This window comes from Ruditapes philippinarum, unplaced genomic scaffold (genome assembly GCF_026571515.1).
Source record: "Ruditapes philippinarum isolate M1 unplaced genomic scaffold, ASM2657151v2 ctg93_1_1_1_1, whole genome shotgun sequence".
Lineage (NCBI taxonomy): Eukaryota > Metazoa > Mollusca > Bivalvia > Venerida > Veneridae > Ruditapes > Ruditapes philippinarum.
Window position 1 is genome coordinate 74582 of NW_026860272.1, and position 15723 is coordinate 90304.

General features: G+C 32.1%; 1 protein-coding gene across 1 annotated transcript in view; it reads left to right on the forward strand.

Annotated features, from left to right (window-relative positions):
* The window catches only part of LOC132759466 (stAR-related lipid transfer protein 5-like), a 32460-nt gene that overhangs the window by 13825 nt on the left and 2912 nt on the right, over positions 1-15723 (forward strand). Inside the window, exons 4-5 of the mRNA XM_060751229.1 lie at positions 2449-2566; positions 3903-3996. Coding sequence (XP_060607212.1) covers positions 2449-2566; positions 3903-3996 — 212 coding nt within the window. The remainder of the gene's footprint in view (positions 1-2448; positions 2567-3902; positions 3997-15723) is intronic.

Below are 15723 nucleotides of genomic sequence, written 5' to 3' on the forward strand. Positions count from 1 at the left end.
ACATCCATGAAGTTGGACTTTTGTTTTGCCTACTGTTTGCTGGCAAATTTCAAATTTTCATGTTTATAATTAAATTATAATATATTTATTTATTACTGCATCAGTTCAAAAATTGGAAGCATGTATCAGGTTAAAGCAGCAGGCCTCTAAATACGTGGTAATTTTCATGAAAATTTTAAAAATGTTCTTGAAATTAAAATATTGTAAAGAGAACAAAGAAAATAATTTACACATTGCAAACAGCACATGCAGTCCACGTTAATAATACCAAAAAGATAAATAAGATGTCAAATTTAGCAAAAATAGCCCTTACTTGATGTACCTTTAGTTGTCAGACAAGGTGATTTGCATATTTTTAAGTTAAAAAATAATCAGCTCTCGTTATACTTTGTGTGAACAGAAGGAAAACAGTGTTAGGGCAACATGACAGTTTATAAAAAAAACAAAAATTATTCATATAAATGTTGTTCTTTTGGTTTTTAATTCAGATTTGAATCAATTAAACAGCCACAAAACGCCATTCACTCTTTCAAAGTTTGAAATAATTGGTCATAAATTCAGCATCATTAAAGTTTTATTACCAAACAAAGTGTTTGACAAAAAATGAAAACACTAGTTTCCTGTTCGACACTTAAAGGTGTATAGACAATTATGTTTTGACTGTTAAATAACTTCAACTGCTGTAACTTTACTATGCAGAAAACAAAAAATAAACATTCTCAGGGTTTTTCTATCATCTGCTTAAAATGTTTTGGTTTATTAATTTATTTGAAAACTCATTTGATGCCACATCCCGGTTTTCTGCTGTCTTCCCCTCGGTTTTGCAGTGGTCGGCTCAGTCATCACTTTAGTACAGTAACAGGTTTACTTCCATTAAATTATATAAGGTCAGTAAACCCGTTAACTCACTAAGGTGACAAACTAAAGAAGGGCTAGCCTACATTTCCACACATCCCTTGTGAATTTGTACGATTTAGAATGGGCTGCTCCAAAATGAAAGTCGGGGTGTGGTCTATTATTTAAATTCAGCAGATTCTGGTTTTTGATATTTATATGTCAACAAGAATAAAGGAGTGTAATGGCTGAAAAGCATTATTGACATAATGGCATATAATAAATATCTACGGTTATTTTCTGTCTAGAAGGTGGCTTTGATTTACCAGACTCATAGCAGATGTTTTGATACATTTAAGGATGTTGTGAAATCAATATATGTTTGTTCTGTCTAAATTAGAGACTCGCAGATAACATTGCTTACAAAATGATTAGAGACTTCTAGATAAAATTGCAAAGTACAAAATGTCTCAGACATTTTATATGACACCAAAATCCCACGCAAAGATTCTGTATAAGAGAAATCTTAGAAATAATATACAGCTTTTAAGAAATGATCCATGATTCCTAGAAATAAAAGGTCTTGTCTGAAATATTTTCCGTTACCATGGCAACTTAATGGGAATTATTTTGGAATTTAAGGAATCTTTGAAACTAGATTTTAAGAAGAGAAATGAAATTAAAGAATATCTATGGCTTTTTCCAAAAATTAGAACACAATGAAATTTTTTTTTTATGCTATAAAACTAATTTTTGTTATAGCAGTTTTAATATTGTACATGTTTATGTCTGCAATTATTGTCTGATATAATTACAACATACTGCCTAAATAATTCTTCCTGTTTTTTTTTTTTCTTTCAAAATTTAATATTTCTTTCCTGTTTTTTGCCCACTTTTGTTATTTGCAAGTGAAATATTTGTATGTCTCTACAAATGGCACTGACTTTTTATGAATTTGATGACAAATATAAAAAGGTTTAGACCCAGTTTCAGACTTCATGACCAGCCAAGGCTAATGTCTTTAATCCTTTTGCCCTTTCAAATTATTTAAGAATAAAAAAAAAATGAAGAACTGTTTATTATAGGTGCCTCTGTGTCCATAACAGACATTGGATTCTACATGTATCATGTAAGAAAGCTTAATCTAGCTAATAAGCTCACATGAGGTTGGTGGTTCTTCTCAGGTGGTTTTACTCAGGTGACCACTTGTGTCTGAAACAATTTGAGGTCTTCCTCTGAGTGGTTAAGGTCGTTGACTTCAAACCACTTGCCCCTCACCGCTGTGGGTTCGAATCTCGACAGGGACTTTGGATTCTTTCATGTGAGGAAGCTAGCTAGCTTATGGAACGTTGGTGGTTCTACTCAGGTGCCCTTTCGTGCCTGAAAAAAATGCACGGAGGGGCACCTGAGGTCTTCCTCCACCAGTAAAGCTGGAACGTCGCCAAATGACCTATGCTGTGTCGGTGTGACGTTAAACCCAAATCAAACAAACAAACAAAAATCTGTAAAGCTGTAAAATCCCCATATAAATCCTGTTACATTGCTGATGCAATTTTAAAACCAACAAACAAACATTAATATAATCATGTAAATTTCATCTTTTGTTTTTTGCAGCCGGAACTCCGTGTGAACCGGGCTTGCACAGCCAGCGCTTGTATGGGTCTTATATCACCACGAGATTTCGTTGATATTATTCTTACAAAAGAAACAGATTCTTATATATCCACAAATGGTAAGGAAAATTAGGAGTTTTCATTCAAATATAAATGTGAAGAGTTGTTTGTTTTTCTTATGTTTAATTGATAGCTCACTGAAGATGAAGATTGGTTGGATGAAGTGACTGAAAAAGTCGGCAGTCGATTGACTGTTTTTGACAGTAACAGGAAATCTTCAAAGTACTTGCAGGATATTTACTTTATTCCAGTAAATAGTATATACCATATATTATGTAATAAATGCCCCCGATCATTGGTCACAATTAAATGTTTCATTTTTCAAATGGGGAGCGAGCATCAATTAAAGTAAAAAAAAGTTAGATATTGTCAAAATAGAACAATATTTACTGTTTCTGTGGGTTTTTTTTACTGGATTATATATACTGGAATTTTCAGCTGTGGTAAAATTTGTGTTAGGGCGTTTATAAGAGAATATTCTGTATTGAGCTTAATCCCTATCTCAGACTTGATTATCGATTCTGTTAACTTTGATTTTCTTTTTTGATTTGTTGCTTATTACCTTTGTCAAAGGAACAATATCTAGACCTATTAAGTTTTATAAGGAACATTAACTTCTATGTCAGAAGTTTAAAGTTGATTAAATCTGGTACATTCTGACAGCTCTAAAACACAGCTTTTGTATATCCATAATATCCTTTGATTTTGATTGTGATAAATTTAAGCACAAACATAATTATTCAGCGCTGTCAAAATTGACATTCAGCAAATGTCTGAGAAACAAGCAATGTCAAATATATTCCAGTGCAGAACTGACTGTGTCAATTATTTGACACTGGGTAGAAATGCTCCTCACATTTAATAAAGGCCTTTTATTTTGTACCAAGTAATTGCCACTTTATTTTTACCAGACTTTGTCACATTTAATCAAAGTCTTTATTTGTGTGAATTACTGGCGACATGTACTCATAGTGTTCATTTATGGGACACCATTGCCACTTACAACTTAATATGAGCCGTGTCATGACAAAACCAACATAATGGGTTTGCGACCAGCATGGATCCAGACCAGCCTGCACATCCGCGCAGTCTGATCAGGATCCATGCTGTTCGCTATCAGTTTCTCTATTTTTATAGAGTTCGTAAGCGAACAGCATGGATCCTGATCAGACTGTGCGGATGGGCAGGCTGGTCTGGATCCATTCTGGTCGCAAACCCATTATGTTGGTTTTGTCATGACGCGGCTTATATGTATAATGTGTCTGATGATTCGATTGAATTAACTCAGGCATTCTTGTTAAGTATACACTTTATAGAAATCAGTAGAATTAATAACCTTGGATTCCCACAATGCTGATGATGATATTGATATCATATATATCTTAATTGTTACAGGTGTCAGTGTAACTTATGAGAAATGTCCCGAGGAAAAGAAATTTGTACGAGGATTCAACCATCCATGTGGTCTTATATGTGAAAAAATACCAGGGTATGTATAAAGCATCTATGTCTATTTAGGTGTCACATTTGTAGAGCCAGGATAGCATCAGTACGGTCAGTGCGGTCAGACCTAAGTATTAGTACTTTTAATATGAGAATGCTTTAAACAGTGTATGAATTTGTCCATATTCAAAGCAAGGCAAGTCCATTTTACATCAATTCAGGTTTAAAACCAGATACATTTAATTTTATGAATAATAGAAGGGTTCAACACAAAATTGTTTCAACTTTATGAAATTAAACAGCAAATTCTTATATAATGTCCATGTGATGATATAAGGTTACCACTTGCCCATCACCAATGTGGGTTTGAATCCCCCCTAGGGTTTTTAGATTCTATGTGAGGAAGTTTAGAACAGCCATGGTTCTACTCAGGTGCCTGCTCTCGTCTGAAATAATGCTTTGAGGAGCACCTGACGTCTTCCTCCACCAGTTAAGCATAATAGAAAAAATCATCATACATGTAATTATAATTGTATGTCGGTGTTGTTTAAAACCAAACCTAAACAAACATAAAAGCAAATTCTTTTTGTACAATTGTTATAATGAAATCTGAATTTAGCAGTTCTTTGTGATGTAATTTAATTACATGTAATATGTGGGATAGTCAAGTATTTATATATAATGAAGCTTTAGATGTTTAATAGCTAAATTTATCATCGATGATAACAGAATAGATCTGATTTTTTCTTATTAAAAAAAATTTACACTGTCTATCAAGCACGAGGATAATTATTTTCATTTTAAACGTTGCCAGATTCTTTATATATGATGGTGATTACATGATAATTTTTGTGTGAAGAAATGATAAAAACATGAGTCTGAACTTTGCTGGAAGCTGCAGGGGTCTTTTGTCTGTTTCTTTGAATTTTTTTGCAGATCAGAAAACTTCATAATTTAAAAGATTTCTTCTAGTTAATTCTGATGTCATGAACTTGGTATCTGGGGTAATATAGGTTCAAAAATGCAAGGGAAATGAAAATCCAGATTTAGTGTGCCAATAAAAGTTGTTAACACATTAAAACCTGGGGTCGGAATGTCTGGTGTATAGCACATGTGCAGAATGTAAAAAAATCTTATATAAATGTTGAATTCATTAAAAAAAAGTGTAAAAGAAAATGTAAGATTTATTTTGTATTACAGATGCCAAGATTCACTTATTCATGATATCAGAAGTGAATTTTCTACAAAAATTTTAACATAAGGAAATTTTGCTCATTTCAGTGGGATATAAAGCCTTCTGTATTACATTTATGAATAACTTTTTCACAACTATAATAAACTTAACCTCTCTATAACAACACCTTTCAATAACAACCAAAATCTTTGTCTCCCAAAGGGTGTTGCTTAGTAGAGGTTATACAGTAATTTCAAGTTTTTCGGGTGCTTTTCAACTGTTTTAAAATCATAGCATGTTTATTTTATCAGATAAATATATTTTTCCAATGGTATGTGAGACTGATGTTATCATTTTTCCTGATCTTCAGAATGAATGATCTGTTTTAGATCTTGTAGAATGTTAGAATATATATGTATATTATCATGAATGAAGATAAAGAATATATATGAGCCGTGTCATGACAAAACCAACATAATGGGTTTGCGACCAGCATGGATCCAGACCAGCCTGCACATCCGCGCAGTCTGATCAGGATCCATGCTGTTCGCTTACCAACTCTATTACAAGTAAAGAAATGGATAGCGAACAGCATGGATCCTGATCTGACTGCGCGGATGCTGGTCGCAAACCCATTATGTTGGTTTTGTCGTGACACGGCTCAATTAAATCTCCAATGAAGATATAGATTATTATAGAATGTATGATATCATTACTGGTAAATAGAATATACATGTATACAACATCCTCACTAATGAAGATATACAGTATATGATATCTTCACTAAAGAAGATATTGACTTTATCACTGATAAAGATATAGAATATATTGCATCCTCACTGATGAAGATATACAGTATATGATATCCTCACTGATGAAGATAAACAGTATATGATATCATCACTGATGAAGATATAAAGTATATGATATTGTCACTGATGAAGATATTGAATACATTTTGTATTACTGATGAAGATATTGAATATATATTATCATCACTGATTCAGATATACAGTGTACAATGTCATCACTGATGAAGATATCAAATATATCACTGAAGAAGATATACAGTAGTACATGTACATGATATGATAGCATCACTGATGAAAATATAGTGTTGGTTAATGACTGTGGCAGTTTATACATGAAATATAATTCTGTTAAACAGACTTCAGGTCACAAATTTTGAAACATTAATTTTTCATCTGACAGCCTTGGGTTTGAATCCAGCCAAGAACTTTGAAGCTTTATGTGAGGAAGCTATTTAGCTAGCTTAGATATGAGGACATGCATTAGTGTACCATCATATGCCTCACTCCCCCACTACAATTATTCACAATTATATACAAATAATGAATGTAAACTAAGTTACACCCCTGATCATTGTTTACACTCGTTAAGTTTACAAAAATACAACAACAACAATTTAAATACAAAAAAATGTGACTGTTATAAGGGATGGTTGTTAAAGTGTTATGTTTTTTGCCTTGTAATATGGTACAACTGTCACACAATTCTGACACCCTTGAATTTTATTACACTTTTTTGACTTGGATATACTGTGATGTTTATTTAAAAGAAATAAGTTAATGTCAGATTATTTGTGTCTCACTGCAGCTTTATCTGAACTTATACCTATACCTGTGGGGGCCTTGGGGTTTGTTTAGGGGGAGGGAGGGGTTGGGGAGGACATGGCTTCTATCAGTATATATTTATTTAAAAATCCATCTTGCAAGCATATATCCTGCCTAAGAAGGAATGTTTACAGGTATCATAATAATAAATCTGTAAACTAGAGCATACTTTTATCATACTTGCAAGATTTTAGGGATTTCATAGCATATTAAATTCTGCATTCAGAGTAATGGCTTAATGCACTATATCCTTGTTTGCTCTTATTTCAATGTTGTTTTTTTCCCATTTATACCTTTATAATTATTCTCGCAATAATTATTCTTACGTATTAAAATATTTGGGGGGTAAATCTTGATATATTTTTTTTTTGTATTTTTTAATGAGTCACTCTGAATGCACTAAACGTTTTGGTGTGCGATCCGTGGTGCATTCATTGTGAAGTCATTTGTAGCTGAAGAATTTTACAGCGGTTATAATGGCCTATATTGTTAATGCCTAACCTGTATTAATATCGAATAAAGTACACTTGACAAAGGAAAAATAACTTGTTTTTGTAACTCGTATGTACTTAAACGTATTGTTAAAATAGTCGGACGGACACTTGATACTAAACACTATTGATATCATTGTCGTATATTTTTTGTCGTTTCTGATTTTTTGACGTTTTTAACAAATAAGATAAATTGTAAATAAAACGGCCCATTTTCAGTAAGGGGTATCTATTGCTTGAATGAATGGCATAGCAATGAATGAAAAAATAAATAGTCTCCTTTTTCAAGTCATTGATAAAATATTATACATCTATTAGAAAGGTCTTGAGTAAGGTTTTAAATTTAACGGTAAACAGAAATTTTAAAAAGTTTTTAATTTTATGAGAATTTTTATTTTATTGAGTAAATTGACTGCTCAAAATGGTTCCATATTGGATTATTGTCTGTTTAATTAAATATAATAAGTCTGGTGAAACTGTATAGACAGAGGATATTGAGTCTGATAAGACTGACTGAGTAAATCAATCTGATCAGAATGTACAGACATAAAGGATATAGAATCTGGTCAGACATTAAGTATACAGATATAAAGTACAGAGTCTGGTCTAACTACAGACATAAAGTACACAGTCTGGTCAAACTGTACAGACAAAGTTCAGAGTCTGTCAACTGTATACAGCCATAATTTAAAGGCTGTACATGCATAGATTTTATAAAGTCTGGTCAAACTGTACATACATAATTTTAAGTCAGGCTCACTCAGTACAGACATAAAGGACAGAGTGTGGGAAGACTTTATAGACATGAAATACAGAGTGCGGTCAAATTGTACAGACATTAATTACATAGTCTTATCAAATTCTACAGAAATAGGGTACAGTGTGTATCCAGACTGTACAGATATAAAGTACAGAGTCTTGTTCAACTGTACAAACCTAAAGTACTGACTGATCAAACTGTACAGACATAAGGTATTGATTTTGGTCAGACACTGAGTATAGAGTCTGATTAGACTGTACAGACATAGAGTATAAGAGTCAAGTCAAACTGTACAGACATAACATACAGTGTCTGGTCAAACTGTACAAACTGTCATTACAGAGTAAGCTGCTAGTTTGTTTTGACATTGGGTAAAGTGACCACCTCCAACTACTGATGACTTTTGAGCCAATTAAGGCATAATATAATAGCTTTTCATAGAGTAAAGAATTGAACTGAAAACTGTTTTACCCAACTTAAAATGAGGGCAATCAACCAGGATATTATCTAACAAAAAATTCATTCCACATATCTTTAAAACTTTTTTGGAATACAAGATAAAGCCAATTGTCTGAACCAAACTTATGTTTATTTTAAAAAACTGAATGCATTACAGGGCCTAATGTTTTGCAATTCATAAACAAATACAAATGTATTCATGAATTCTTATTATGTAAACTTTGAGTGCAAAATCTTTTAATAGGACTTTCAGATAATGTAGTATTAAATTCATTTCAAAGAATTCAAATTGAATGTTATTCATTTAATTTAGGCTGTTTACATATTTTTTTGTTGTTGTTATTGTTATTGTTTTATAATCAATTTAGCACTGAGCAGCCTGAAATTGTTATATTCCAAGGTCCGAACCCACGATACACATTCTGCTGCCAATATTAATAAGCAATAGTGGTAAAATGCCTGGGCTTACCATGAATGGTATAATTAAATCCTAGTTCCAAGACCTGTCAGCATAATCCAAATTAAAGTGACTGAGTGAGACTTTCTGTTGGAGACTTTCTGTTTTGTTGATTGGTCACTTTTATCACTTCAATAATGAAATCCCCCCCCCCCCCAATCTCACAATTGATATTTTTAACTTTGAAGCACTGGTCAAGTCTGTTATATAAATCTAGGTGTGTATTGTCAAATAAAGTAATAATTAATTCTTTTTATTTAGCAATATTTAGTATCCATAAGCCCCGTCTAGAGGAGGGAAATAAATTTGACCTTTTCCATCCTGATGTCATACATCTATAGATTGACAGTAGAATGTTTGGCATCCACAAATATTCTAATAATTTATCAATTGCAAGTTTATGGTATTTTCATAACAGTTCAGTTGCATTTTGCATTACATAAATAAGAATTTGTTACAACATTTATTCAACCAGATAACAATTCAGATTTTATTTTTATCTTTAGACAGTATTGATTATTTCTTATAAGGCTTTTGCTGACTTTCAAAGTGATAAATCAAGATAAGTAAAAAGTCAACACAAGTATAAGAAATCAACACAAGCATCAGAAATTAACACAAGTGTTTTAAATTAACATACATATAAGAATTCAACTCAAATATAAGAAATCAACACAAATATAAGATATCTACACAAGTATAAGACATCAACACAAGTATAAGAAATCTACACATTATAGGTAATCAACACAAGTATAAGAACTAAACACACATATAAGAAAACAACACAAGTATAAGACATCAACACAAGTATAAGAAATCTACACAAGTATAAGACATCAACTCGAGTATAAGAAATCAACACAAGTATAAGAAATTAACACAGGTATAAGAAATCAACACAAGTATAAGAAATCAACTCGAATATAAGAAATCAACATGAGTAGAAGAAATCAACAGGAGTCAAAAAGTTCAGAATGTTAAGCCTAGATATTTTTTTATGTTAACAAACAGAAATGCATTATCATTCCTTACATACCTGTAGTTAAACTTGCAAAAAAATGAAAGCAATTTCACAGAATAATTGAACAAGAGGGTTGTAACTTTTGGCTAAGTGTAAATTTTCAACAACAAAAAAATTCTATAGATTTTATGTCAATATAATAAACAGGTCTCGGTTATCTAACATACCTAAACTGTAAGGTTTCAGTTGAGAAGGATGAAATTATTGCTTTATGGTTAACTCTATAAAGTATCTTGAGGCTAAGTTATGGACAACCCACCTAGGTTGACCATTGGTCTTCCATAAAGTTTAAAAATATTTCTGGGGGTTTTCATAAAGACATATAGGCATAATTAGAATGTTGTTTAATTGCATTATATAAAATGTGTGACTAAAAAAAATTTTGGTGACCCTTTACTTTAAACTTTAATGGGGTGTGGCTTGATGTAAATTTATGCGTAGGCTGGATTTTAAAGGAATCTGGGTACATGGCCTCTGGATTTGTTCTTTTTTTTGCATAGAATTGCTTCTCATTGTAAGTGATGCATTTTGGTGTGTATTAAGTAAAAATAGATATGTTCAGGAGACTGAAAGAATTGTAGGTAGACTATTTAAATACTAAAAAAATTCACTTTCCTTGAAAATGTAAACGACCTGGCCTGAGTTGAAGTTTAAGACCTCTTGGAATACTGACCCGATTGCAAACAACAATAAAATAATGTGAAGACTTTGAATCCTCTGAATTGGCTTTATATGAGTCAAGCTGCAAGGTCAGCGTGCATTTATGACGACCCTCCATTAACGGGCTCTATCAAACGATCAATTTTACCATTTTAGGATTCTGTTTTTCTGTATTTTTGCAAAGTTATTAGTAATTGAATAGAAATTTATTGAGAATCGGAAATCATATTCATTAGCTAATATTAGAATCTATAAAACTCATTAGCTATATTAACAGCTAAGGGAGATATTATTGAAATATTTTGAAAAGCTGTCATCAAACCATTAGCAGTTAAAACAGAATGTAGGCTGTTTTGTTAGATGGTAAATATTATGCCGAAACATTTGCTATGTATTGGAAAGATTGATCTGTAATTGATATGATCAGATTGATAGAAACCTGCCTTTCAAATACTACAGTAGCTATTTAAGAGATACCATCTTCCCCAGCCTAAAATATGATTTATTAAGTTAACTCCCCTTAATCAAAAAATGTGACTAAGTGAATTACCTCGGCTCCCCTAGCCCCAAAGGATGACTTTATAAATTACCTTTTCCTAGTCCTGATAAGCTTTTAATATTTAAGTCACCTCTGCAATTTAAATGTAGGTCCGTTTCCAGTGCTTAATTAGTGATGGAACCATGACTTCAATTTAGCTCCCTCATCCCCCAAGCCAGAACCCTGTCCCCCACACCTTTTCCTACCAAAACCACCTTTCGTCTTCTTCCCCGGTAGTCAAAATGTAAATTTTGCTCCAAAATTGTTCAAAGAAATTACTAGTACATATAAACTCAACTAGCTAAAATCGTGACAAAGTAACCTTCATTAGCCCAAAAACAATAGCTTATAATCTCCCATTTTGCCCAAAAACGACTTGTGCATTAAGGGCCCATTATGCATCACTGCTGATTTAGTTAAACACACTTATAAAGGATGTTAATGCTTAAAATCAAGTGTAACTTAAATCCCACATGAGTATACATACTTGAATTGAAATTAAAGTACTTTTTTTTGGGGGGGGGGGGGAGAAAAAACTAAAAAAAATGTTTATACATTTTAGGTTACATTAATATCTTATTAAGTAATACTTCACTCATCTGAACTTAGATGTATCCACTTTTTAGTACAATTCTTGTAATACAAGAAGGTTACTGAGTGAAACTGAGTGGTTTATGAAATAATATATATTCATGTATATAAATGTATAATATGATTATGTCATTGAGACTGCATGAGTAGAGATCTCTTTCAATTTGTATTGCACCTAAAAATTGAATACTGAGTCAGAATGATCAAAATCCGGCTATATTTCATTGCATCACTATCAGTCAGTTGATGATTTTGAATTATCCTTTCGATATATTGATCAATAAGCTTTAAAGGCTTAATGTCCTAAATCGGTGAAGAAATAAAAAGAATTTACGACATTTTTCTTTTTTAACCGTCTCAGTATGACAATGCATTCTGGGTGCAGTAAAGATGTATATTTCCTTTATAAGGACTTAATGATCATTTTACCGTTTGTTGTTGTAGTTGAGGATGAAGACTGCAAATTTCGTTGCGGTTTTTTTCTGTTAAACTGTTTAGTGTATGAAGAATGTATGATTAGATATCCATTTACGGTGGCGATATTAGGTAACCCACAATGTTAAATTGCCCGAAATAGCGGCTGATTTAAGTACTATTTGATAACATATTTCACATTTCATGTCTAGGTTTTCTTTGATTATATCCACTCCTTATGATAAGTTACAAGTGGTGATATAAAAGTGGAAACACTTGTACAAATGTGGCATGACAGTTGTATATATTTGGTAATAAAATGATAAACTGTTTTCAATAACTTGAAAATGTGATTGTTTAAATATAATCATGATATTTATTAAGGGGAAAAAGAATTAGGGTACGGGGAGTTAAGGGGTTGCGATTTAAAGGTTAAACTTAAGATAAATCATCAGAGAAGTTGTTTGTCTCTCATTGTGATAATTTTACTGATAACTACCATCGTCTCAACAGGATGTTGACCATTAACAATTAAAACATACATTGAAATTTCTGATAACATTTTAACTATAGGTCAGTTTCTGGTGGCAACATATTTTTTCCCATGCCTGGCAGGAAAATTTCAAATGTGTACTGACCCAATAACGGCATGCCCACTGATCTTGGCCTGCACTGCGCACTTTAAAGTTAGATTCTATAGTCACTATAGCAGGCGTAGAGTTGACCACTAGGTCATGGCTTGCCTTGAGGTGAATTGTCATAGTTGTCGTTCTGGAAATATACATGCCCTTGATGTATCATTTCAGGTTTAAGTGGGTACTCGAGTCAAGCCTAGGGTGTTCTGAAAGCTAACTTAGCTTTCTCATATTAAAAAATCCTGTGTCTGTAACTGGGTTCAAACCCACACAATCATGAAGGATAAAATTAATGTCAGCAGCCATAACTACTTGGCCTCAGAGGCTCATTAAAAAAAGAAATTTATTCTTGTCATTGATCATAAGTTACAAGTTTGATTGTGTTTAAGTGGTGTTTGAGTAGTGTAAATTTAAGAGATTATTAATCTGTCAACTGAAAAACTCATTATAAGTCAAAGAAAACTCTTCACAAAACTATAAAATCTGAGTAAAAATGTTCATTATTAAAGGAGTACACCTCCAGATTTGTTTTAAAGTTTTATGGAAACTTGTGAATTGTCAACTAACTAAAGACTTGTCAAGGGGTTATGAATTAAGAAATTTAACAAAGTTTAAGGCATTTATTACTACCAACACACTGATATTACCTATAATTTATTTAAAGAATGCAGAAATTTCTCTTACTTTTTTAGAAACAGGCTTGAAAAGTTGTGATGAAAATATTGAGTTATTCTTTTGACTTTTTTGCATCAAGTGGTACGAAAATAAATATTTCATGAGGACATGAGTAAAATTTGATAATTTTCATAATGCAAGATGAAAATGATTTTGTCCTGTATCTATAGAAAATATTTGAATTTTCTGTTTATCGTTATAATTACACTTCTCTTACAATTTTTAAGACTTCTTTAACATTGTTTATTTGCTGAATAAAGAAGAAAGTTGTCCAGCAAGACATGAATGGAAATATGGAAAATATGTTTTAACTACAGTGAAAAATAAATTTTTACAGTGAAAATATGGAAAATGAAAATATGCATAATCTTTTATCAATATTTCTTAGTATTTCATTTATAAGTACATAAAATATACCTTTACCTGCATATTTTTATGCCACTGCAGCATCTGCGATGCGGTGGCATATAGCGATTCATCTGTGTGTGTGTTTGTTTGTTTGTGTGTTATATAGATTATATAGTGAACTTAAAAAATCTTCTTGTGAAAAACCACTAGTCCAATTTAAACCAAACTTGGCCAGATTGATCCTTGGGTGAAGGGCTTTTAAAGTTGTTCAAAGAATTTCATTCCATGCAGAAATCTGGTTGCCATGGCAACCAAAAGTAATTATAAGAATAAATTTAAAAAATCTTCTTGTAAAGACCCAAAAGGCCTATAGCTTAGATATTTTGCATAAGGCATTGTCTGGTAGACCTCTACCAAGATTGTTCAAATTATAGCCCTGGGGTCAAAATTGGCCCCGCCCCGGGGTCATTGACTTTCACTATATGTAAATATAGTAAAAGCTTAAAATACCTTCTTGTCTGAAGGTACCAGGCTTAGAGTTTTGATATTTGGTATGTGTTATTATCTATAGGTACTCTACCAAAGTTGTTCAAAGTTTGCCTCTAGTGTCAAAGTCAGCCCCACCCCGGGGGGTCATAGGTTTTTCTTATATGTATATTGTAAAAACTTAAAAAATCATCTTCTCTAAATTCACAAAGGCTAGAGGTTAGATATTTTGCATGAAACATTGTATAGTGTACCTTTAGCAAGATTGCACAAATTATAGCCCTGGGGTCAAAATTTGCCCCGCCCCGGGGGTCATTGATTTTCAATATGTACATATAGTAAAAAATTTAAAAAAATCTTATTGTCTGAAGGTACAAGCCTTAGAGCTTTAATATTTGTTATATGATATCATCTATAGGTAGTCTACCAAAGTGGTTCAAATTTTGCCTCTAGTGTCAAAACTAGCCCCGCCCTTGGGGTCATAGGTTTTCCTCATATGTATATAGTAAAAACTTTAAAAAATCATCTTCTCTAAATTCACAAAGGCTAGAGGTTAGATATTTTGCATGAAACATTGTGTAGTGAACCTCTAGCAGGACTTGTACAAATTATAGCCCTGGGGTTAAAATTGGCTCCACCCCCGGGGGTCATTGATTTTCACTATGTACATATAGTTAAAAATTAAAAAATCTTATTGTCTGAAGGTACAAGGCTTAGAACTTTGATATTTGGTGTATGATATCATCTATAGGTACTCCACCAAAGTTGTTCAAATTTTGCCTCTACTGTCAAAACTAGCCCCGCCCCGGGGGTCATAGGTTTTCCTTACATGTATATAGTAAAAACTTTAAAAAAAATCATCTTCTTGAATTGACAAAGGCTAGAGGTGAGACATTTTGCTTTAAACATTGTGTAGTGAACCTCTACCAAGATTATTCAAATTCAAGCCCTGGGGTCAAAATTGGCCCCGCCCCTGGGGATCATTGATTTTCAGTCACTATGTCATAAAGTAAAAAATTAAAAATCTTATTGTCTGAAGGTACTAATCTGATAATAACAGATAGGTAAGTGATCTAAAATTGTGTTCCTCCATTACTATTTAGTGTTGTATTTATGCGGTGGCATGGCATTTTTTTACAAATGCAATCTTGTTTTTTCTTAAATTATATTAAATCTATTTTTCTAAAAAAAATAAAATAATAATTTCTTACTCATTTGGAGGCATGCTGCTTTAAGGAAAAAAAATGTATCAAGGTAAAAAAGAAGATAATTTGAATAAATATAAGTTTTAACAAAAGAAGAATTTTTTTTTTTATTTTTGTTTTATCGTTTTGTCCTTATGTGAAGTGTTTCTTAAATAGTAGGCAATAAATGAATAATAATTTAATATCAATAAAGTAGCTTATTTATATTTCATTTCTATTTAC